Here is a 26,759-nt window from a genome sequence, read left to right on the forward strand (position 1 = left end):
ACCTCTTTCTGCCATTCTTTTTACTAGCTCAGTGGGAATTTAAATTGTGAATTCAACTGTTAAAAGCTTGCAAAGTAACACAGTGACTTATGTTTAGAAAAGAACACTCCATGCAATAATTTGGGTTTGTTTCGGGGGGTGGGTGGGTGTCTTTTGGAGGTTGGGTGGGAGCCTAAAGTAATTTTGAAGTGTAAAGACAAAATGCAATTAAAAGAAAAAAAATACACATTTTAAAGCAGTTTGTCAAAATCCCTGAGAGGTAAAAAAATCCTGAAAAAAATGAAAATGAAAGAAACCAAACCAGAAACATACCCCACTGTGCAGCTATTTTTTAAGTCTTCTAACATTGTACAAGTGATACAGTATGTTACTAGCTCACTCAAGAACTCTTCCAGAATTATGTAGGCTCCTTAAACTTTCTTCAGTCCTCAAAGTGACACTACAGAATTAAAAGCAAGGAACAGTGAGCAACTTACCTGTAACGTTATGTTGTTAATACCAGTGGCATCTATTCCAGAAATCTGAACATTTTGTCCAACCAGATTAGCAGCAAGTTGTAACTGTATTCCTTCAAGAGTGGCCAAGCTACCATCTGTCAAGGACACAGTTAAGTCACCTCCAGCTACCAAAGAAAACAGTTATATTGTAATGTTTTTATTTACCATTACTGACTACCTCTTTCAGCGTGCTTACTTTTAGAAATTAAATCAATATAAAAGCTACATACACACACATTTATTTATGACAAGAAAGATAATTTGAAGTACAGAATTTGATTATAAAGTAATTTGACTGCCTGTTTTAAAGCTTCATAAATTCCATGTGATTTAAGGATTGCTATTTAGGCACTACCTAGTGGCTTACAAAACAAGAATCCCTCCAGAGTAGCACTAGAAACCTGGAGAAATTTGGCTTAGATTTCCTTGGAGAGTATGCTGCACCTAAACAAAGCAGCACACGCACAGGGTATTTACATTCTGTTCATTTACTCTGAACAATGTTCATTTACTCTGAACATACACATGAAAGTTACTGCAGCATTTTGCACAGCACAGACATGGTTCAGTATCAAACTGTCGAAGTTCGTCCTCCATACATACATGGATGAAAATAAAGGGGCATTAACAATTGAAATCTAAAAGTCTTTAGAACTTGGAAAGGTTCTAATTTCAAAAGCTGAATAGGCCATCTCTACAAAAGGTCTTGACAGCACATATGTAAAAAGTCATCTTGTGTTTGACGTACCCTTCTTCTCCAAACACCTTGAGTGTGATCAACCAGTTTCCTTTGGCTGATACTTCAGAAACACCTATCATTTCCTCTTTGGAATTCTTTAGTATAATAAATCTGGTTTACAATGCACCCAAAAAATACCTGCTCTGGCCAAAACCCACATTACTAGTCTCAATTTAAGAAGGTCTTTTTTTAGGACATCTGAACAAGCTAAACACTTCATCTTACTATGTTCAAAAATCCAAGCAAACACATCAATTGATTCCTCATCACAAGTTTATCACTAACTGTGCCTGTCAAATAACATCAGTATCTTCAGAACATCAACAATTTGTTCATTTTGGACAACAGTTTAGATCAAATCAGATAAGCTGGAATGGCTACAGTTAAGTATGAGACTGATATAATACTCTGAATTTGTGGGCATACCTGCAAAATCACAGATATGTACTGAAAAAAATGCCAAAGCACATAAAATCAAAGTCTCACTTTCAGAAATGACAGACAGTCCAAGACCCACAATTTAAGTAGTACATTAAGAGTACCAAGGGATGTCTCCATAACACTATTCTGCTTTTAAAATTGTCCCTGCCCCAAGTTTACCTGAACACTTACACAAACATTGGGTCAGTGAGCACTTACACAAAAAATACCTGAAAAAAAGTTAGAAATTAGCAAGGATCATTATCAAAAGGTCACTTTCTTGCAACATGAAGCATGTTGGGTGTTCTATGCCAGTTGGTCTCAAAGAATGGCCTGTGGCACATTCAATGTGCTAATGCAGCTGTAGTCACTGTCAATTGGTGAGACTTCATATCTTAGGCACTTAATTATCTAACATACAGACCTACACTACTAGTTTTTTGTATTGTTAAAGAGTTTTCTTGCTTTGTTTTGAGGTTGGGGGTCTTTTGGTTGGTTTTATTTTGGTGTGGGTGGTTTTTTTTTTTTATTTTGGAAAAATAACTACACATGTACTGCAGAGGATATGCACTTAAAAAGACCCTCTTCATTATTCACATAAATAACCAGTGTAGACAAACAGAGTAACTGTTTTGCTTCTTTTCTTTTTAAATAAAACCAAGAAAGTATTACCACAAAGAATACAAGTACTCCAGCTATTTATAATCTGCATTTTTTTCCTCTTGGCAGTGCAATACCACAGCAGAACTGAAGAGACTTTTAGGTGAACTGCATATATTTTTCTTTCATTCTTAAATAAGTAAATTTCTATTCATGTCATGATTGTGCATCAATCCATGAATTCAGTAAAACTCTTACCTGTTTGGCAAACAGCATTTGGCAAAACTTTCCAAACTCTAATAGAAAGCAAATTTCATAACTTGATCACCACACCACCACCACCACCCCATCCATTTTTACCTGACACTGAAGCAGGCAGGATAGCCTGGCCCACAAGTCCTTGTTGAAGTAAATTTTGATCAAACTGACTCGTCAAAACAGAGTTATTCATGATGAAAACATTAGGGTCTGTTGAGGATGAATTAAGAAGACTGACTGGCTGTAATCCCTCAGTTGAAGTCCGGGCAACAGGCTTCCTAACTTTCTTTGTATCTGGTTTATAATGACACTGTATGTGGGTTTTTCTGCGCCCTGAAGTACGAAACCGCAAGTCACAGTGTGGGCATTTGAAGGGCTTTGCTCCCGTATGCAGGCGCATGTGGACTTTTAGACTGCCTTTTGTAGAAAAGGAATTACTGCACACATGACAACAGAAGAGCTTCTGGCCTAGAAAGGTTTCAAAACCAGAAAGATAAGTGATTAAACTTCTAAAAAGATTGAGAGGACTAAATCATCCATTTAACAAACTCCAAAACAGATTCTAAACTAATTTGAACAGAATAAATTAGAAATAATTGGACTTCATAATTTGGCTGCTTTTCAGATGAATAAAGGTTCTCAATGAAGAGCATATTACCTTTTTCCTTTTACTAAAACTCCATACGTTTTTAAAGCTTTCATGCAGAATCTTATTTGATCACCTTCATACCTCTGTCATTCTCCTCATCTCATCTTCCTGACTAATCCAGTTATTTCAACTACACAGGTCATAAACTGGAGAATTAAAAGTTTCATCTTGTCCTCTTCAGCATTTGGCTCCTACTAAATTAGCCTCTCATTTCCTTTTTAATTCCAGCAGCTTTATTATTCTGTTTCAATGCTGCCTTAACTAACCAGTATTAATGGATTACAATTAAGTAATTATTAAAATTAAGTGAGATAACATTCTAAAACAAAATATCAACCCCACAAAGTAATCCAGAAGTACAGAAATCTGGTCTATACATATATAGACCTCTTTGTCTCACCTTTCAGAGCGCATAATGTCTGAAAATATCCTTGGTCTCAAATAGAATTTTTAATGTACTACAAGTAACAGCAAACTACAGAGTTTATTCTTTGAACCACACGCACAGCTATACAATTCACAAAAAGCATAATGCAACTATCTGGCAGAAAATGTGCGACTGCAGCTGAAAACCCACTATTACTCCTGATATTCCCAGACCTTCCAGCACAATATCGCTTCCTAGCTAAACGAGGGAAGGAACCCAATGCCTTTGGTAAAGAAATCACAAGAGCAATATGTGCCTGTGAGTCCTGCTATTGAGTTCTAGTTTCCATTTACATGGAAGAATCTCGCATCAATTTCCTGAACTACAAGTCAACCAACTTCAAATTACTAAACCCTGGCATACTGTTGTCACTTTCTGTTAAACAAAATTACATAAACCTCTGACAATGTTCCATTTCAAGAAACGAAGAAGAAAGAGCCCAATAACATGAACCAGTGAAACAATGGGAATCTGGGCTGCAGCAAAGTCATCTACCACATTCACAGTACCACAAAGGAAGCCATCCAGCAGTCTTTCCCACTAAATAAAAAATCCTTAACCGCTGGGAGAAAGGGGGGTGGAAAAACAAGAGAGAGAGACAGTGAGAGAGAGAGAGAGGAAAACCAACAAAAAAAAAGCAGGAAGGAACAAACAGAACATCTGAAGTCCTGTTATTTAAATATGCAATGAGATTATGAGCTGATTCCTGGGCCTTTTGTGTAAATACTAGGAATCTGAAAAGAAAAAAAGAAAGATGGTTGAACTGTTTTCAATAGTTTAGTAGTTTTGAGTTAGCGTCCACAAGGGAAACTTGGAAGGAAGATGATCACAAATTCAGATGAGAAGTCATCAAGGAATGGCAAACACTAAACTGGCACTTCTTCCAAATATAGCAAAAATTAAATGTGTTTTATGCCACTGACATGCCACACTACTGGCTACACAGCTAACATGTTAACAAGAACTGAAATCAGGAATATATCTGAAAGAACTGTAATCAGGAAACTGGACAAGCAATGAAGGCAGAAATGCAATAGCATGGGACTTCAGTTATCCCACTTGATGCTACATCAGGATGCAGAAGCTAAGTGTTCAGACAAATGACCATATCTACCTCACTGAGAAACCTCCAATCTTTCAGTAAAGCTCCAAACTAATTCTCTGGATCAATGCTGATTACAGATGATATTGGGTAGGTTCCTATGCAGGCAACTTTCATTTACAGGTGAGGAACAGAGTAGCTTTTCAAACTGAACTATTTTTAGGGGAGTTACAGATATTAATATTGTAAAAACTTTTTTATTGTTCATTTAAATAAATTATGTATCTCTCAATATAAAACAAATGAACTATCAGATTAAGACAGCTTTCCAGAAAGAAATCCAGGCTCAAATGCAGAAAACTGCATATTAGCTGAACTTCATCCAGCACAAGCTGGCCCAAGTATAAAAGAACATGGGAAAAAACTCCCATAAGATAAAACGAATTACAACAGGGAAAAGGTGATGTGGCTTTTGCAGTGAAAATTATACCTCATGAATCTGCAAGCACTCTTTAAAGAAGATCAGATTTCCACTGTATCTGGATTTTTATCTGGAATTTTACACTGGTTTTATACAAAAAGACCTTAATAAAAATGCTGTCGCAGGCGGAAAGAGTCTTTTCATGAACTAAAGAAAATCAGTTCTAAGATGGAATACAAATGGCTTATATGGACAATTTTCACAAGGCTATAAGTTAGCAGAAGAGCTCTTAAACACCTGAGCAAGGACTCAAACTGTCAAAACTGTACTATATGTAATGTGAAAGAGAGAATGAATAGCAGGTTGGGAAAGTCTGTTTAAGGATGTTAAAATAATAATTTACAAAGCTCCATTATATATTATCAAAAAGTCTGTACAACCATAAAGAGCTTAAAAATTAGGAAGGGGAAACAATTTATCTTTATTTCTCAAATAAAAATCTAGTGGGCTTAGGAACAAAATTATCAAGGCAGCAAACTGAAAATCAAACTTGAATCCAGGAACTTACTACTACTGACTGTACTGAAGGCCATTCCTTTTTATCCAGTTTTTCTGTGTTCTGAAAACAACTGCATAAAACTAATGTAAAATATTCCATTAAAGCTAGCAAGCAAAGAGATGCAATCGCTTATTCAGAGTCCCACAGTTTGTAAAGTGCTTGAACATGGAGGTAACGTGACACCATCCCTGCTTTGTTCCGTTCATTATCCTTACTATCTGCTACTGTCTGTCCTGATCTACACTACAATTCCATGTAATGAGTACTATTTCTTACTAAACAACAGTAGAAAGTACAAATACAGTAAAATGAAGAAGGAGCTTCCATGAGCAAAATAATAATGCATTACAGCACTAAAAGCTTTCTGCCTTCTTTTTTTTTTTTTATTTTTGGAAAGAGATCATAATGAGATTTAACAGAACTATAGACAGTTTTAGAAATTAATTAGTTCAGGACTGGGTTTATTACAGAAGTTCACAAGAAAACAAGTATGAAAGACTTAGAAGTTTTTTTTTAAATTAGAGCAAAATTGTAGTTGAAAAATACTACTATTAAAATCAGATCTCTCTCAGGAATACAAAAACCTACCCTAAAAATTTAAATATTACAGATACTACATTTACATTCAACTTTCAAGATTCAAACAGCTGAATGCTCAAAATTTTTGAACTCTTACTTTCCATTTTACATAGCAGCACAAACATTAATGTTTATAGGGTTTTTTTTCTCTAACATATTATATAAGATTCCCTCAACTCCACCTTCTTACTCAGGAAAATCACTTATCATTGACATAATACAGAAGATCTGACATGAACATATTCAGGACAATTACATACACAGTTTTTGCATGAGCTAAGACCATGCTTTAGAATTCTAGAGAAGGCTGTAATAAGATGGTTTATTCAGAATATTCTGATGTAATTCATTTGATGGTGTCACAAGTACCAAATTTCCCCTAGCACTGCCATCCACTGTTCCAAATACTAGATCACAGTGAAACATAGCATTCCTTGCAAAATCTGTACTTAAACAGCTGGTCAAGAAAGCAAACAGCTTCTAAACAAAGACATGCAAAACCTTACTGACCTGTGTGTGTTTTAACATGGCAATCCAGAGTGGATTTTACAGTGAAACTCTTTCCACATTCATCACACTTATACGGCTTCTCTCCAGTATGGATACGAACATGCCTAATAATTCCAGGATACATGTACAAGTGAAATTCTACCTTTATGTCAGTTTGTACAAATATTTATTTTCTATTTTATTCATTTTAGAATTAATTAAATACTTATGCTAGCATTACACTAAGCTGAACAAGAAGATTTAAGTATTTGCATTTTTTCAACAGATTTCTATATGTTTTTATATGCAAGTATTAGAGCAAGAAAAAACAATTTATTCTAAAACTTCATAATAATAACTTTCATACTGCAGGAAAATACATATGAAAAAGCTGGATTAGTCATATTCAGAATATGTAACATTTTGACACATTTTTAAACCACTGTGAAAAAGAAAAATGTATGTAAATATTAGCTGAACTTCAATTTGGACATAAACAGTTATATGAAACTGTTATTACTAAAGTTTCTGGTGAACTTCAGCAAATTAAAAACATATGAACATTTTCCATTCCTCACCTTACTAAATCACTGGGTTTTTTAAAGCTTTTGGGACAATAACTGCAACAGTTGGCATATTTGGGCTCTGCTTCCAGTTCTGCTTGCTTATCTTTGATCTCACTAATTCTGTCTTTCTCTGCAGCTGACTGGACAAGAACTTTTTCTGAAACAGTGGCACTTTCTTGAGGCCTAATCTTTGCCAGTTCTGCTGTCTCTTCTTCTGTAAAAGTTATGACACCAGGACGAGATTTTCTGGAAGTTCTTTCAGAGCTTTCATCATCATCTTCAACACAAGCAACTATTAAGTAAAAAAAAAACCAAAAAAAAAAACCAAAAACAAAACAACAACAACAAAAAAAAAACAGAACAAAAATATCAAACCAAAACAAAAACCACATTTCTGTTTAGCTGAACACATTATCTGTCAGCTGAAATTACAAAAAATAGAAGGATTTATTATTAAACACACAGGCACTACATTTTGTTCTTGGACTTGCACTACTATGGACTTGAATCTCTTTCAGTGGTCTAACTACTCATGTCTGCACTTAATTTAAAAAAAAGCTGCATTTATGATTCTTATCCTTATAATACATAACACAGGTTAAGTAATACATGACAAAAGATCTACTTTAGTGACATACTAAAACAGCTATGTCACATACAATACCTTTAATGCACTGGACAGATCCTGGAAAACTAGTTTATTTAAACAATTCAGATAACAGAGCAATTTCAGCAGCTCTAAACAGCAGACATTAATCATGCTGGAAGCTTATTTTGTACCATTACTGTTATAGCATTCATGTAATCCACCAAAACATCTGTATTTCTTATGTAGTAAGGATTGTAAAAGTAAAAATGAAATCATTTACCTCCCCCTCCTGTATCTGTAGCTGCTGCTACAGCTGAGGAGACTGCCTGATGTTTTTTCATATGTTTTTTGCAGTGAACAGTTGTTCGAAAGCTTTCATCACAGAATGGGCACTTGTAAGGCTTCATGCTCATGTGAGTTGCCATGTGCCTGGTAAGGCTGCCATTAGTTGTGAAGGAGGTATTGCAAATGCTACAGCTGAATGCTTTAACTCCTTAAAGTAACAGAAACAAATAAGTAGCATGCTATTTGTTTAAGTTTACTCACACAGGACATTTACAAAACCCAAACATGGGTTAAGCTAATATAGAGCTGGTATGCTCTGTTTACCTGTATGAGTCTTCTCATGTGACTTAAGAACTCCCGAGGAAACAAAACCACGGCCACAGAGCTGGCATTTATAAGGTTTCTCACCAGTATGTGATCGTACATGTTGTTTCAAATGGCTGGATTTCTTAAAACCCTTGTTGCAATATTCACATCTATGAGAAGAAAATAGCTTTCATTAGTTTCATGTAATTATTAGGCATAATAATTACATAATAATTACATGCAATAATTAGCCATTCAGGAAATTCTGTGACAAAAGCTAGAAGTGTAACATACCTATATGAACGCCTACTTTGATCCTCATTATCCTCAAGAAAATGAGGCCTTTGGGTGTGCAATTCAAGTTCTTCCTGTGATGACTGGTCTTGCATCAAGCGAGTGGTCTAAAAATCAAAGCCTCAAGTGAATTTCAGTAACACAATATTTAAATATAGTCTCACAAATAGGCAAGAAAAAAAATTACAGCATTTAGAGTCAACACAAGTAATTCAATTTATGCTTTCATACATTTTGACAGGAAATTAAGAGTGCAATGTAATACCTCACTCTTCCATAGTGAGAAGGAAAGCATAAAAATGTTCAGCTACTGGAATAACCAGACAACATAGCACACTTACACTTCCCTGAATCTCCACAAAAACATATCTGAATTGTTTAGATTTTCTAGTGTTTGAGAGTTAAATTTAAAACTAGATCAGCCATTTTAAACACTGAATAAGCAGCAAAACATAGTGCTGCTGACAAACTTCACTACTTTCTGAACATTCCTGTAAGTAAAAGCTACAACAGAATAATCCTTGAGAGCAAGAAATTTCAGAATTGAAGACAAGGAAACCAAAGCCTGTAGGCTGAAATGACTCAAACTCTTCCAGATCCTAAAACCCACATCAGTTCTCTGACAACATTTGCACTTTGCAAACAAGCTTCAAGGGACAGCAACTCATAGAGATCATCATGGTAAATAAATTACAACAGATTGTCTTCATGCTAGGTACTTCTAATGTCATAAAAAGTTATATTTAAACTGTATTTTTTAGCAATTGAGCCCTTTTACAAATTTAACTGAGAAACGTGCAAAAAAATCATAACACTGAAATATGCAAGTTCCATGAATGATCACTAAATGCTTGTAATGCTTTTTTAAATTGCTTGTCTATAGACATATAGATTTAATAATTAGAAGAGAATATAATGAAATAATGTTAAATTATTTCATAACATTATATCCTTTCCTTCGTTTTAAACTTACAATCCAACTTTATAGTATTTTTTAAGTCTAGAGCATCAAAACATACACTTCCTTTTCAGTAACTGTAGTCAAAGCACTTATCCTCTCCTCACCTTTCTATTTTCCAGTTGTTAAACATATGCAATCTAGAGAAGAAAACCTGAAACTTTTCCGACTTCTCGTTTTACCTAATCACCAATGAAGCGGTGCAAGGAAGTCACGACTGAACACAGAAAAATTAATCCTGCCTTCAAGTAGTACTTACTACATTAATAGTGTCTGTGTTTGGAACCTGAAGAAGGGCTGGTGGAGGATAACTCGTTGAAAGAGCCTGAGATTCAAGTGTGCTTGAATCCTGCAGCTGTTGTACAGCTGGAAATTGAGTCTGTTGATTGTAGCTGTCATTCACAGTAAAACCTGCCAGAAATTAAACCAGTCATAAACCTGTAAAATACACTGATTTGGACTTTGAATAACACCACACTTTTCTGAAGACTACCTTCAAAAGAGAGTAAGTAGCATTACCATATAGTAATAGTGGTACTCTTCACTGTTGAGCATCAAAACACACACAAGTTTCTGGCATCTACGTAATAGGCATAACAGGGTTACTTACCATTAGCTGGAATTCTATTGGAAAATCTCCTCCACAGAAAAACACTGTTTGAAGTTCCTTCAGGGTGCCACAATTACCTTAGAGCCATTGAAATTTTGAATTTCTTGTATGTAAGCATGCATGTGTCAAACAGGTTGACCCATCTCCCTTTATCTTGGTTGGTACCAAGCTCCCTTAACTACACTGGAAGCCGATCACAAGGATGCAAAGCTCAGTGGGGAGGATGGCGGGTGAGTGGAGGAGATGACCCAATAGGAGAACTCCAGTTTCTGATAAAGTAACCCCATTTTCTCCTACTTTGGATCTCCTCCACATATCCCCACTCTTTAGATAATAGTAAAGTAGAGCCTCTCAAAGGCAAACTGCAAAGTAAAAATTAAACACACTTTTATTCACATTTCTGGTATAAAAACCTGAAATTTTTATTTGGTTTTGTTCTTCTGAAATAGCAGATCTTAATCATCTTTTCTAAATGAAAGAACAAAATGACAGAACCAATGATTGAGAGCCAGGGAAATACAGCTCAGATTTCAGTGTTTTTTGATGCTATTAGAGATGTCCTTTTATCAACCCTTTTAAATCTTAATACTTCCAGTATTTAAAAATAACCCACAATGTCACGTGGAAAAAAATTAAAACACAGGTATCAGTAATTAACATATGGGCAAAATTTTCAGTACTTCTGTGCAGTTTGCCTTTAGTGGACAAAAAGGGTGAAGATTATGAACACAGGGTAGAAACAAACCCACATCAGATGATCACAGCATCAAAAGCCAAAAAGCAATGCTTAAAGAATGTTTTTGAGCAACAGTAATACAAAAACCTGGATCTGTTGAGTTTAAGCAGAAATGTTCCCAAAAGACACTTTCCACAGCAGAATATTGTAATCAGTAGAGGAAAAAACTCCTATTTGTATGCTACTGCTTCCACCATAGAATGAAAACTCACAAATGTAAATAAATCTTGAAAGCATTATTAATCAGGTCATAAGTAGTCACCAAACCTAATGCTGAAACTTGCATATTAAAGTACCACAAGAGTACAAGAAAAAAAGATTCTAAAAGCTGGAACTTGTACCTCAATTGGCCTTTGTGAAATGACAAAAAGTAGCCTGAAGAAAGCAATGAAAACTTCTGCATTGATAAGAGGGTTGCTAATTTCTACTTCTCAAATTAATTTTAGAAGCAACTTTATACAAAAATGACATTCCCACTACATGGGATGAGAATACAAAAAAAACCAAGACTCAAGAAACTGAAGCAAAGTGATGTTACTTACATGGCCTACATTAAAAAAACCAGCTACTTAATATACTACGTAAAAACCTGAAACTTCTTTTTTAATCAGTAGGTATATTTTACTAGCTAAGAAGGAAAAAAGAAGTTACTGTACTATGACCTATTTCATTTCACAATGTTTGAATAAATTATTGAGATCCTGAAAAATTTCCTAGGATCATGCAACAAAATGCCCAGGAAGAGCATTGAATGTAGAGGTATTTGAGGACAAACTGAAGAAAGAAATGCTACTTCTGAAAGTAGTTTTGGAATAAATACAAACCAAAGCTATAACAAGAATATACATGATGCATAAGGATCAATTTCCTCTCAAAATTTAATACAGTTCTCACAGTTTTGAGCATTCTAAAGGCGTCTGCTACTACCATACTACTTCTACAGAACACCACTTAAAAAAAACCCATACCACCAAACACCAGAACCCAGACATTCAGTCTGAGAAAGAAATTTCACCACCTTTATTTTCTGCTCTTGTTTTCATCGCTGCTGTTTCCCAGAAGCTTTTGATCAATCTTAAAAGAACAGAGAGTATCTTAAGCTCTGTATAATAAGGGGAACTTCTTACTACAAAGTCCTCTAAATTTGGAATTGGATTTGGTGTTTTTCAGTACAAGTAATCATTTGTGTAGCTTGGGATTTTTTCAGCTTTAGGACATCATCCAACCTTTTATCTTCTATATTAACAAAGCATAGCAAAAAACCAGAATTCTCTGGAAATCCTTTTACTTAGAGAAAGATGTGTCTTACATGTGAGAATAAGAAAACAACAGTATGATAGTTTGTAGTAAATACAATATTTAATTTAGAAGAAATTTCACATCTTTACTGACAGATCTTTTAAATTCTAGCACTATAAACATCAACATGAGCATGTGCATCTCAGCAGGGATCAGTGACTATCAATTACATATTCTGCAGGTTTGCTTCTTAGGCAAAGGCAACCAGCTGGACAGCACTGACTGCAAATACATGTAAACAGTTACTGAGAGATCAGAATTCTAAGTCCTGAGATTGCAGATCAGCTTCTTAGGAAAGCAAATAGCATTCTGGTGGCAAGGGTATGTTTGTATGGGCTATAGAACTAACAGCATTTGGACTTCTGGGTTTTCAAGATCATTTGCCTAACACCACTATTTGAATTATCATTCAACCATGCTTATAGGGACACTTTAAAGGAAGTAAAGGTGATATAATTTATATGAAAACACATTTGGTGACAGATGATACTCAGTAACCCAAAGACAGTTTCAGATAAAAGACTCATTTTTTGTTCTGACTTCACTTAAAAGTCTTCAAATGAAGATGAACACACTACAAAGAACTTAAGTCCTTTTCCTCAGCCTCCAAATCTAGCTCAAATGAATCATTTGATACTGCAGCACCCTCATAGGATCTGCACTTCTTTACAAGTCTGGATATATGAAGAAAATAATCTATCTGAATAAACAAGAAATTCAACAGAAGTATTATGAACAAACCTCTGCCAGGTCTATGCAGACCTAGAGATCATCCTCATCTGTCTAAAATGCAAAGACGGGGTTTTTCCCTCAATAAAGGAAAAAGAAAAATCAAACAACCTTTCAAAGATTTTTTTAAAACTCCTACGTAATTTTATTAATAAACACTGAAGCAAAATATTTAATCAAGAATACAGCCTATAAATATAAAGAATAAAAAAGACAGTGCTTTAAGCTTGAATGTTCTGCCTAGCTGATAGGAAAAAGGAATTAGGAGCATAAAGCACAGATGCAGACATAGGGAGAGGGTCGACCAATTTAACGCATGCATCCGCGCAAATGCTTACCTACCTGAAATTCAAAAATTTTGAAGGGCTCCAGGATCTTCAAGGAAACTTCAAAGAGTTGGGAATCTGTGGATGAGATTCCAAGTAGAATAGGAGACATCTTATACAAATGAGACTTTAAAATGCCCACACCACACATGTTCTGTTTCTCTGAACCAATTTTACAAAGTATTGATGATCAATCTAGGTTTCTGATGATGAAAGAATTGTTTTGTGGGTTCTAGGAGTCTTTCCCCTCCCCAAGAAATCATTTGATATTTATATAATACAGAAGACATACACACACAGAAACTGAAGTTTAAACAAGATGATGAAACAAGAGTTACTTATTGGGTTTATAAATTCTAAGGAGCCATTAAAAAATACCAAACAAAAACCACCACCACTCTTCAGAATAATGTAGAACAAAAGGCTGCTTTTTTTTTTTTCCCCGTAGTGTCTTCTCATTCATTTGAAAAACTGTAAAAGTCAACCAATGAAAATAATCATAGTATTTTAAGAGGATCTGGATCGGTCTTGTTAAATAAAGGCAGAGACTATACTTTTCTTTTCTTTGCATGCAAAGCAGCACAACCTAGAGAATTAAAATTGGAAAATTATACTATTTCTTCATAGTGTGATGCAACTTACCACAGTCAATTAAGTTTTTACAAATGATACTATACAATTAAAAGGGAATGAAACTAATAACAGAGAAGTTTGTGCACACAGAATACCAATTACTAGTTACCAGCTACATGAAGTTACTTCCTGGAGTCAGAAACAAGGAGATCAAGAGGTAAGCCAGAGATGTTTCCAAATCAAAACAAATGAAAACCCCTTGAACATTCCCCATCTCAGCAACACCCCCAGGCAGAAAACCCAAAACAATCACTAATAAAATCCCAAAACAAAATTAGTAGCTTCATATTACGTAAAAAATCAAGAAATCCAGCTGAGAAAAGCAAAGACAGTCATTTCTTCACTATTTTTCAGGTTACACACACCTATACATATTTCTCTGTATTTCAGGGGAAAGAAACCAGTTTCCAAGCCCTTACAATCTCATTTCATTGCTCTATAAAATACAAAAAGAAACTGCTGTGGATAGGTGAAAGTATGATTTTTATGTGACTACATTTTCAACTGTCTTTTTCCAAAATGAATCCCAGTAGCTACTCACTCAAATCTTAAGACTGTGTTTCTGATCATCTCAGGTTATGAGCATGTATACCAAGGCAGAAATTTGTGCAAAATGCCTACTGCCACAGCAATTTCAAACATAATCAAGGAAAGATTATTATATACTTGACTATAAAACCCATACTGTAATGACTAGACATCGGCTCATAAGAGTAAAAAAAAAAAATTAAGTATTCATAGTATTCTACCAAGTATAGCTTCAGAATGGTAATTTTTTTCAAGTTCTCTGCATTGCAGTTACTTTGAATGCAGATGCCCATTTTAAAAATGTTTTACCATAGCTATGCTGTAAAGTCAGATTTATAAAAACTACCTTTTACCTCCTTTATTTATTACTAACCTTGTGATAAGCTCTGTTGATCAAATGGCTGCTGTGTTATAGTCTGTTGTTCAAACTGAGTGATGTTTTCCTGTAAAGCATGCTGGGATGTCACAAATCTATCTGAAATGGGGAAAGGAAGGAGAGGGGAAAGGAGGAAAGAAAAGGGGAAAATATCAAGAAAAGAAAGATGTAATGTATATTTCAGTTCTTTTGAAACCCCCATATTTTACCGTCATCCAAATTTTTTTATTAAAAATAAACTAAACAATTGTTAGCTGAACAAGTATTTAAATCTTTGTTTATAGAACATTTAATTTATGTACTGTTGTATCAAGTACTGTTGTACTTGATAACTCATTGCACCATGAAAAAGAGCAAAGAAGCAAAACCAAAATACTTTGTTCCGCTATTAGAAATAAAATAAGAATATGGAACATTCACCTTAAACCACAGTTATTACTTTCTAAGTAGACTATAAAGCAGTGCTTTTTAATAATCAGAGAACTGACATGGTAAGGTTTTGTGGACAGATAATTTTTCTGTATATTTGTTTAGTAGTTTTGTTTGCTACAACTAAAGGATACAAACCCTAATCTTTTTTATATTTTAATAGTAAACATAAATACCAATGAATGAAACTGTACTATATACCTTAAATATATAGTAAGTAGTCTTTATTCCATGTATTTTTGTAGTTCCTGTCAAGAAACAATTATTTGAGCAATTGTAAACTTACCTCATTATAAACCTTATCATATTTCAAATACTCACCCTCATCTTGCTCTAAAGGCTGATCAGCCAATTCTTGTTCTAGTGCTGTTTCTTCTGTGCCTACTACTGGCTGCTGTTCTAACTCTAAAATAGCCTGCTGATCTGTTGCAACGGATTCTGACTGCTGTAGCTCATCACTTTGAATCTCCACCTGCATTTGTGTAGAAACATGAATGCTCTGCTGATGTACTGTAGAATCATCTATTGAAGAAGACTGCTGATTCTGCTGAAGTTGCTGTGCAAGTTCATACCTACAAAGTAAGGTGAGAAAGCCTTTATGGTTTCACTTAGACATTTATCCTATTTATATGAACAATTTTTTATTTTTACTATACACCAATTTACTGTACCAGCAAAGGTACCTAGGGTTTGCTACCCATAAATAAAAATCCTTATTCAAACATATGCAGCTGCTACAGAGCAAAGCTGCCTTTCCAAGTATCTTAAAGAATGGCTGTTGAGCTACTTTGGAAGACTTATACAAAAATTGTAAGCATACCTATGAGTCTTCATGTGTTTTTTACAGTTGAGTGATGTTTTGAATGTTTTTTGACAGTAGGGACACATATATGGTCGAAGGTCATTATGGATCCCCATGTGTCGCCTGAGGCTACCACCAGTAGTGAAAGCCCCGTTGCACACAACGCACTTGAAAGCTTTCAATCCAGTGTGTGTTCTAATATGTGCTTTCAGAACTCCAGCTGACACAAAACCTCTTCCACACTGAGAGCACTTAAATGGCTTTTCACCTGTATGAGACCTTTTCAAGAGAAAACAGAAGTTAAAATAGATTTAAACATTTGATTTACAAAATTATTAAAGGACTCAATTTTGAAATGAGAAGAATAAACCAAACTAAGGTGACAGCTGAATGGATGGAAGAGGCCCCAATTAAGAAAGGCCAGATATTAAGTTACAAACAACCTGTCAGGGCTAAAAACAATACCGTCTGATTAGTTTTAGCTATGTTGCACAATCCAATCTCCTTTTCTGATCATACTTTGTCTCCATCACAATACTTGGGTTTAATTTTTCCATTCCAGATGGTGCAATAGTTCTTCAGACTAGTATATTATCACTCACATGTATTTTCATCAATTCAGCTAAAAAAACTGTCCACAAAAGTTGGGAGAAAAAGACATGGTTCTCTTTATATATACTACCACTATAGTTAACAACAAAACTCTTAAGTTATAGTTATCAACAAAACTTATACTTATAGTTATCAACAAAACTCAAAAGAACTGTGTCCATCCCAAATACCTCCTGAACAAAGCAAAACCTGTCTCTCATAATGCTATGTGAAAAACATACTCAAGCAGGGAAAGCCTCTCACTTATCAAAGTACATGGCACTCACTACAGCCTTTCTTCCAAAGGTGCTAGAGGAGTTTCCCTTTAGGACTACACTGAGATACAAAACAGAATGAAGGAAAAGTTAGGAAATGAAATGGAATGCAACAAGAATATTAAGGGTTACAACTGTAGCATCCCAGGAGAGAGCCAGAAAGAAGGCAATGGGAATGCTAGGAAATGGAAGACAAAAGAAGCAAGATTTAATAAAATCAGGAAAAGTTAGGGACAGTTTATGATTACAGTAATCTTGGAAGACCACCACATCAGACGCCGTAACAAAGTATACGACAGATATTAAGATTACTGTTTTGCTGCCAATACACACCACAAAAATCAGCAGTAGGGCATCCTCACTTTCCTTGGTGTGCCTAGGGGATTATTTGACACACTATTCAGTCACTGCTCTACTGAAAATACCCCTACTACAAATTTCCCTCTTTTTCAGAGAGGGAAACAAGCTTTGCAAGCAATAATCAGCACTACTCCATGAGAACACAGTGTCCACAAAATTATCAAGCAAAGCAATTTAATTATAGAAATGCCAATTTACAAAGAGCAAACATGTAAAAAGAAAAAAGTTTCTAATTCTTCCACAAAACCTTAAACAAAGCCAGACTTCACTCAGTACTCTGTTGAAAGATCAAAGAAACCTAGTAGCAGGTGATTGGTACCCACATCCTATTTTTGCATTTTCAGTATAATCCAAAATTATTTTCATTTAAATCAATCCATCTGGAATGTGTCTACAGAAGACAATGAAAAATCTAGCTAGGATATTACAAAAGAAAAGATGGGATATTGTAAAGCTTCCCTTCCTCCTGGTAAGACAGCATATAAAACCCAATAACTGTGTCAAGGCAATCTGAGAACTTAAAAAATACAGAACTTGATTTTTAAAGAGAGTATGAGGGACTCACCATGATCTGAGCTAGAAAGAGTAAGAAAGCAGCACAGAGCTTACACTGCAGAAACAAGCAGATTGCCACCTGCTTGTATGGACTCTTCCCTTAAATTCCAGTAACCATCTTTGGTGGGGTTTTTTCATATTTCTTCTTCTAGCTGTTTATAGTTTGGAAGTCAGAGAGCACTGTTTCCTGTCTTGACTAAATGTTAAATCTCATTGCCTGCAAAACTGCAACCTCATCTAACTTTGAAGCTACTCTTCTTCTCAAAACAAGACTGGATTAGTTACCTCCACTGGTTCTTCTACAACCTAAATTTTTCTCTGACTCCATGACTGTGGTTCTAATAAGCACTCACTACACAGAACTTGAACTGAGCTTCAAGCAAAAAAATTATCCCCAGCAACATTTACTCAATTACAGTGTAAACTCCAATTCTTTTACGTTTTCTATACAGAACAAAAGGTAATTCCATCTCAAAAAATAGGAGTTACATACAAAGCAGACAATCTGGAGTATGCAATTACAAAATTACAGTAAGAATTCACAAACAATGCTTGTTTTTTTCTATACACAGTTTTGGAAGAAAGAATCCAAGTGTCAGTAAACTAAACTGCACATTGAACACAACTACTTATACTGCTAGAACTGCACATAGCCATAAGTTAGTCCAAAGCCTCCTCCAACTCTACAAGAAAAAAAAAATCAGTTATCACTGGTTCAGTGTTTAAGGGATGGTTAAAAAAAGTCTTTTCAGTGAATAATATATAAATTTCATGTCTTTCCATAAATTTGTTATGTCATACATTTCCTTTCTTGATTGTGTTTATTTTACCTGATGTGTTGTTTAAGATGACAGGATTTTTTATAGGCTCGATGGCAATAGTAGCATTTGTATGGTCTCTCTGCATTATTCACAAAATTACTGTTAAAATAGTTTTGGAAGACCTGGCTATTCCTCGGGATTGGCTGGATAAGACCTGCATTTATAAACACAAGTACAAATAGTAAAAATTGATTGGTAAAGTTATTCCAAAGATGCAGTAGTCTGAAGAGATAGTATTTGAAAAGAAAGCATGGCTAAACTTGTAGTATCCAAAAATATAAAGAAAATGTGCATGTTTTCAAAATTTACTTAAAATTATGCATACAGCATTATAGATATTATACTGTATGTGGTATTTTAATGGTAAGTTCTTCTTTATCCAGAGGTCCACCTCACTAGAGGAGCAGTCTTGTCCAAAATAAGCATTAACTTTTTCTAAAGTTGACAGTTATGAATTCATTGCTGATCCAATAATATCTTCTCCTTCCAACCTCAACCTTAGCAAATGATATTTAATCAATGTGTATCAAGTATTATCAGGTATACAACTTGACAAATATTTAATACGCCTTTTGTGAAAAGCATTGAAACGTATAGAGAACAATTTGCAGACTTTTTTTCATAGGCTTTTAGAAAAATTAAGACTATTATAGAAAGCAAAATATATATCAACAGAAGTGCCACTCAAAGATTACCACTATTACAAAGTAACATTATTAGGTTCTTGACCCTTCTAAAAGAACTGATTATTTTTTGAGGGGGCAAAGAGTAAAAATGTGGAAATATTGTCAGGGGGTTGAAAAAACATGACACATCTTCTAGATAAACAGTAGAACTTATTTTTACATTGAACATTCTAATATCAGCAGAGTTCATGCGTTATCAGCATCCACAGGAAACAATTTCTATAGTATTTCTTATTAATATTAATCTTTTTCCAAAAATCAGACTTTCACAGCACAGGTATTAATTGGATTGAAGGGGAGCTTCTCTTCAAAATCAGGAAATGGAATTATACTTGTTTCTGGGGTTCACTCAAGAAAGAAATACTGTGTGATCTGTCTGAAGCTGTCAGCTAAGTTTTGTTTGCACCCCAAAAATTTAAGTTTCTTCTGTATGATACCAAAATAACCCCTACTCTTGCTTTCAGTAACTCCTGATGCAGTGAAAACAAAAGGATGTGTGATAAACATTTTATTGAAATAAGGTAAAAGTATTACCAATGTAAGATTCCACCATAAAAATGACTGCACAATAGACAAGTCAGGGATTAGCAGACTGTTCAATCAAAAATAAAGAGTAAACACCTCACCAACTACATTGACCTCTACTGGACAACAACATTGTTTTGTACAACTTCTTCCAAAAAGTGGTTTAACATAGTCTTGTGACAATATTTATGCAACAGAATTAAAGTAACTGGATGAATTCTCCAAAGCAAGTTTCAAAATTAAGCTGCCCTTTTTTTGAAATATGACCACAAATTATTACTACTAATTCAGCTGAGGTCATAATTAAAATAAATGTGACTCATAATTAAATCATGTGACTCATTAATATCTGTATTAATAGTACATTAATATCTGTATTAATAATTAATATCCAACTCGTTAATATCTGTAATCTTTATTACAAATGTTGATTGAAACATGATCATCTTGAGAAGACTCTTGGTCATGAACTGTCATCTCCTCTATACCAACGGTCTAATAATATTCAAATTAAACTCCTAATATAAAAACGCACATGGCTTCTTACTGGTAAGGATTATACAATTTAACTGTAAATAAAAAATACTGTTCTTATTAATTCTAGTGCAAGCAAACTATAAAATACAGCACTTTGCTGAAGTTTGTTTTTGATTACTTATTTCAACGTTCATCTTTACAAGTGAGCTCTGAATGCTTTTGCTTGATTAAAATGTGTCCTTTATATTCCATTGAAATGCAAATTTCAAGAGAGTATGGATTTACTTGCTCTTTACCTAAATCAGTTATGAGTATGGGTTCTTGCAAAGGGATGTCTGGTACTGGACCACTTGACTTTCCTACTCGAACTTTTGTGGGTTTACGTTGATGTCGCAGCTTTCTTAGCTCCGTATGTTTAAAATGTGAAGTGATGTGAGTTTTCCGATGGCCTGATGTTCTAAACTTCTTGTCACAGTGAGGACAAGCAAAAGGCCTAACACCTGCAAAAGATTAAAAAGAAAAAGCTTAAAATTCTATTTCTATCAACCTAGAAATGTAGCTTTAGAATAGTGATTCTCTTTCCTGGGTGGTTTTTTGTTTTTTTTTTTGCTTTCTCTCATGGTATTTATTGTAACACAAGTTTTCAAAACATAAAACTTCAATAAAAATTTCAATCCATAAAACTCAAAGTAACAACTAATCTGCTGAATGGCTAATTGACTGAAACACATTACTTGAAGCAAGTTTGTTATCAAGAAACTGGATGATGCAAAAGTGACAGCAATTTTCATGTGTTTCAGAAGCTGTCCTAAGAAATGCACATGGCAGGTTAAAGTCTTCCCAAAACAAACTTTTAAAAAACTGTGAGAAAATAGAATCAGCAAACACACAGACAAGTATGTTATATAACAGGATAAAAGAGAGGGAACAGGGATGTGACAAAGTCAAAAAAGTCTAGATCTATCTCTGAAAACATCAACTCTGTCTGATGGCAGTCAAAAAAGCATGCCAACAGAAGTATTAAAGAAAGACTTTTGTAATGCAAAATCCAGTAGAAATATCTCCTTGACAAAGATTTCCTAGAGAACTTGGTAAGTAAGAGACAGGCAAAGCTGAACAACTTTCTGGTTTTGTTCAAGGGGAAATCTTGGATTTAAAAGGCTAGGAAACACGACTGGATATTATGAAGACAGCTTTTATCAAGTTCAATCACAGGCAGAAAAAATGTAGAAGAATGAACCATTCTTCACAAAGCAATAAATGAAACATTATCTGAAACTACAGAGCAGTTCCATAAACACTAGACTACCTGTTTTCCCAGCCACCTAGTGCTTCTGCCACTCTAAATTAATCTGACTACTTGTATGAAGTAAGCCTGATTTTAAACTAACAGAAAAAAAAGTACTGGTTTACAAGTTTACAAAAAAAAAGTGGAAGACTTTCTGCAGATGAACCAACATTGATATTTCATGGATAAAATACATCAAACTATAAAACAGATTGGATCCCAAATGCACCTAAGTGAATAAATGATACTTTTGCAGAAGGTAATTATATAAACAGGAATTAAAGGGAAGAGCATGTTTATCTTGCTGAAACTTTATTTACCTGTATGAAAAAAGAAAGAACTTAGAAAACAACCAGGAAGCCTACCAAAAGGAGAAAATTTACTGTTGTTTATGGAAAGGATAGCTCAATCACACAAAAAGGTTTTGAAGATATCATACGTAAACGAAGACCATATGATCAGAGGGGTTCTAAGATATTCACTGTAAGATGCTGAAAACAGGTAAGTTGGTGAAAACATGAAGCAAAACTGTAATGTAGAAGATAAAATGGGAAGCAACCAGTCCTGAGTGTTACAGTAAAATTATAGAAAAGTGTGGGGAGGAGGAGGGAAGATCAAGAGCAAATATTAAAGATGACTGGGGATAAGTAAAATCAGAACTCAAATTGCAGGATATGACTCTTCAGAAAGCACAATTAAATATATTCATAATAGTGATATTAGAAAGGAACAACAGCTGACTCATAATCAGAAAATTAAATGTCAATGTTTTTTGTAAGAACCCAAAGTTTCAAAGCCATGAAACACTAGAAGTTATGACAAAAAATGACACTCATCACGTACAACACTAAAATGATACGTTCTCTGATAGATATTAATAATGACATTGCAGACATGTCTACAACTTACACATTTCACAGTCTTCACTCATTCAAGGTCCCACCCACATCACAGAATACACAAAGCCATCTCAAGGCCTTACCTGTATGCAGGCGAATGTGAACTTTTAAACTCCCTGAGGTGGAAAAGCTTTTCATACAAAATTGGCACTTGAAAGCTTTAATGCCAGTGTGTGTTTTTATGTGTGCTGTTAGAGTGCTCTTCACGGCAAAGGCGCGGAAGCACTGGGGACACTTGTATGGCTTCTCATGGGTGTGAATGCGAATGTGGCGCACTAAATCGCTTGGTTTTTTAAATTCTTTAGAGCAATATGGACAAACATGCCACCTGATTCCATTTTCTTCACGTATAGAACCTGAAACAAGGAATATCCAAATGAATGGTTTTTAAACCTTCTAACAATTCTTGAAAAATCCCACTACATTGATGCTATTGTACGAAGCAATCAGACTACAAAAACACTTTTTGAAATAGATGCCATCACAACATCACAGAAGATTAACTTCTGTATTGGATATATTCTACTTCATGAAAATGGTGATAGGCTGGAACAACAGAAAAAAACCCCAAGGGAATCTTGTTGAAATTCAAATAACACAATTTCTATGCCACTTAGAAATGTAGAATGCAGCTGCAAATGCCATATAATATACCAGTTAACTTATAAATAACATATTGAACACAAAATTATCCAACAATGACTATAAATCCACAACCACAACCACACCAGATTATTTTACGTACTTAACATTTATCTAACTGGAGGAGATACTTTGCTTGACCCTCTCTTTTACAAATTCAGACTTAAATTACATTTTGTAAACTTGTCAAGGAAGAAAAGCTGTGCAAGTCCTTCTGACAGATTAACAATTTAAGGCTACTTTTTTATAAAAGTTGTTTTATGATCCAAGAACCCTAAGGTCTGTCCTAAGGCAACAGGACATTTTTTCCTCAACAAAAAATGAAAGAAACCCCTTCTAAAACCTATCCAAGCTTTTTATCCATACATGTTGTTCAATATCAGATTGTTTGCTCATTTAAATCAGTAAACCTAGTGTTTTTTTTTCCTGTCAACACACTGAAGTCATGTTACCTTATCAAAAACAAAAGTAGTTGTGTTTGACTGTACAGCAGTGGCCTTTTATTTTTATTTGCAGTCACAGCTAGAGAGTTGTTATTGTTAAACACAAGTAACAAAATAATTATATACCAGAAGAAAAATTTAATGTTACTTTTTATCACAGCCATACTGAAGACAATTTTTTACTTTAGATCAATTTCCTCATCCCTTGCAAAAGAAAAAGCAATATCAGTGTACCTATGAAGATACTAGAGACAGAGATCAAAGGCTGTATTATAGCACTGTATATGCCAGGCTGGCTGCCGAAGTATGAAGGCTTTACATGGAACAAACAACTTCTAGCAGCCATAAAACTCAAGCAACCTTGAAATTGAAGTTGCATTTAAGCACACAGAGACAAAATGCAGGCTTGCATACACACAACACAGTACAGAGGCAGAATAACAACATGTATTTATGGTGACAATGTCATATCAGTCCTGTGATTCCAGAGACAGGTGACATGAAGAATTATTCATAATGCCAGCCTTTGTCCTTCCCTACATGGATCAGTCAAGCTCTGCAGTCCTGCCGTTATGTCTCTGTAAGGCCTCGTTTCCAATAGTCCAAAGGACTATTCTTCCTTCTTCCAAAGGGGAAGAATAGTCCTTGCAAGAACTCTTTACTCTGGGACACACAATGAAAACCCAGTCCTTGGCAGAGAAGGATGATGGGAGAGAATAATAGATTCACATACTTTGTCCTTTTCCTGTAACTCCCACTGATTTAAACCAAACGACTTAGAAGTATAATTTCACTTCATGCCATCCTGACATGGGTTTTTAATGAAAATATATTTTATAATTAAAATTATAAATATTATTACTCATACCTTACACTGTATTTTAGATAAGAAAAAATACTGTTCATAACTAATCCACAATACATTTTGGGAAATCCCTTTATAAAACCATAAATTACTACACTCTTTACAGCACAAGAAGTAGAAAGCAGTGGCAATATTACCAGGCAAAAATGGTGATTTTTTCTTAATTAACTTTTTTTCTTTTTTATCTAGTTTATCCGTACTCTCTTGCTCCTTGTCTTGTTCAGCACTATTAGAATCAGCCTGATGATTTGAGAGGCTCGGGACATCTGGGTTCTGATCCTGGGCCCCAGCAGCCTTAGCCTGGCTGCAGTCAGTAGAATGTGCAGAGACAGGAATTGACGACAACCCGCTGTTCTCTAATGCTTGCTAAAAAAAGAACAAAAAAACTTCTAGATTAAGGAAGAAGCCTTCCACAGTTATCCCCAACTTTTCTCAAACAAGTACTTGGAAAATACAATGAAAATATAATTAAAGGAATTAAATGCCTCGTTCTCACAAAAATTCAGCCATATTTCAAACGTGCAAACACATTATTACACAATATTGATTTCTGATTGTCTGTGAAATTTTAGATTGGATTTTCTGCACTTACAGTTGCCTTTAGGTAACAACAACTTTTATTTTTTTTAATAGCGATCAGGATAATAGTTATGTATCATGGTGTTACTCTTTGCAATTCCTCATTGCATTCCAGACATTAGAGAACTCAGCACAAGGTGAACCTGCCCATAGCTGCATATAACATTTGGGTCTTCCAACCCCAAATTTAAATGGTATTTAAAAGTCTAGAGATGAAAAGGTACCTTACAGGTTAGCAGGCTACCAGTAACACTAAAGAATATTATTCTCTGCCCTGATCCATCCTGTTTGTGCCCTTCTGGGGTGCAGGCTGCAGAACAAGCACAGATAGTAATTCACCCGCCTACATTTCTTCTGTTACACCACATCTCCTTCTGCCATTATCAAGGACAAAATATAGGAATTTTTTTTTAGGAAAAACACTGGCTGACCTCAGAAAAAAAAAACCTTGCACAAATAGGAAATATTCAGATAGCCCTTATTAATTAGAACAAGGTAAAGGCCAAGTGTACATTCTCATTTTTAACCAGATAAAATATTTTTCCCCTCTTGAATGATACCACGTTTTCAGCACTGCATAATATAAGGAGAAGGCCACAAGCTGCTTCTAGGCAACAGGAAAAAAGAAGGCTTTAGGTATCAGTAAAAATATCCACGTACAGGGTGTACACTTAAAGCCATACAAAGATATATTGGTGCAGTCCATACCCATTCAATAAATCTTTACAATTCTTTCTTGACTAATGGATTGTTTAGAAATCCATAAGGAATGCTGTAATTGAAAATATTGAGAACGAATTTCATTAAAATATAAGAAAGAATGAGAAAGGAGCCACTGGAATGTAAAGCTGTTCTCACACAGAGCTCTTACCTGCAAAATATCTCTACTGATCCCCACTGCAATGTTGAGCTGTTGACCAGGTTGTTGAGGCTGGTTATTTTCTACAGGACCTGGTTCTGATAGCTCAAGGAGCTGCTGAATGACATCAGTGACAGTCTGCTGACCCTGATGACCAGCAGCTGGAGACACCTGGTTTTCTGTCTGCTGAAGAAGCGGAGACCGAAAATGTGTGGCCTGAAATATACAGGGGTACATTTGTCAAGGGAGATCAAAAGTATGTGTTATGAACTCACCTGTCCAGCTCCCTTACCTGAAATGTCTGGTAGCTGTGTGCTAGAGGATGGCTACTTATACAAGACATAATGATTATACAGAGCCTCATCCAAAATTTGCTTACTTCATTGTAGAATTGCTTGTGTACACCCTTTTTTTTTCAGTTCTTCCCAAGCTTGAAATTGTAAGCTTACATCTTGAATTTAATTTACTGTTAATTAACTGAACCTTCAACCAATTCAGAAAACACAGGGAGGGATCAACTACAAAACTCCACGTGTAAAGGCCACATGAAAAGTAATTACCAAATAAATAAACTGGCATGACTATCTTTTTAAAGTTCACATTTATCTCAATCAGGTCCTTTGTAAAAAACAACCTTCCATTAGAGATTTTTTTTTTTACTAAATTATCTGTGTTGCTGGATCAAAACCTTTCAGAACAAAATACTAACTTTTCCCCTTCAATTTGGAACCGTTGAAACCACTTAGCT

General features: G+C 34.8%; 1 protein-coding gene across 1 annotated transcript in view; it reads right to left on the bottom strand.

Moving 5' to 3' along the window:
• The window catches only part of ZNF236 (zinc finger protein 236), a 74,072-nt gene that overhangs the window by 17,491 nt on the left and 29,822 nt on the right, over positions 1–26,759 (bottom strand). The window contains exons 9-24 of the mRNA XM_053985453.1: positions 26,024–26,227; positions 24,711–24,939; positions 22,707–22,979; positions 20,733–20,936; positions 18,758–18,902; positions 16,165–16,425; positions 15,666–15,916; positions 14,913–15,014; positions 9,938–10,089; positions 8,721–8,827; positions 8,445–8,596; positions 8,116–8,328; positions 7,259–7,538; positions 6,702–6,805; positions 2,617–2,982; positions 477–622 (exon numbers count right to left, since the gene is read on the bottom strand). Of these exons, the coding sequence (XP_053841428.1) occupies positions 477–622; positions 2,617–2,982; positions 6,702–6,805; positions 7,259–7,538; positions 8,116–8,328; positions 8,445–8,596; positions 8,721–8,827; positions 9,938–10,089; positions 14,913–15,014; positions 15,666–15,916; positions 16,165–16,425; positions 18,758–18,902; positions 20,733–20,936; positions 22,707–22,979; positions 24,711–24,939; positions 26,024–26,227 (3,189 nt within the window). The remainder of the gene's footprint in view (positions 1–476; positions 623–2,616; positions 2,983–6,701; positions 6,806–7,258; positions 7,539–8,115; positions 8,329–8,444; positions 8,597–8,720; positions 8,828–9,937; positions 10,090–14,912; positions 15,015–15,665; positions 15,917–16,164; positions 16,426–18,757; positions 18,903–20,732; positions 20,937–22,706; positions 22,980–24,710; positions 24,940–26,023; positions 26,228–26,759) is intronic.

This window comes from Vidua macroura, chromosome 1, assembly GCF_024509145.1.
Source record: "Vidua macroura isolate BioBank_ID:100142 chromosome 1, ASM2450914v1, whole genome shotgun sequence".
Classification (NCBI taxonomy): domain Eukaryota; kingdom Metazoa; phylum Chordata; class Aves; order Passeriformes; family Viduidae; genus Vidua; species Vidua macroura.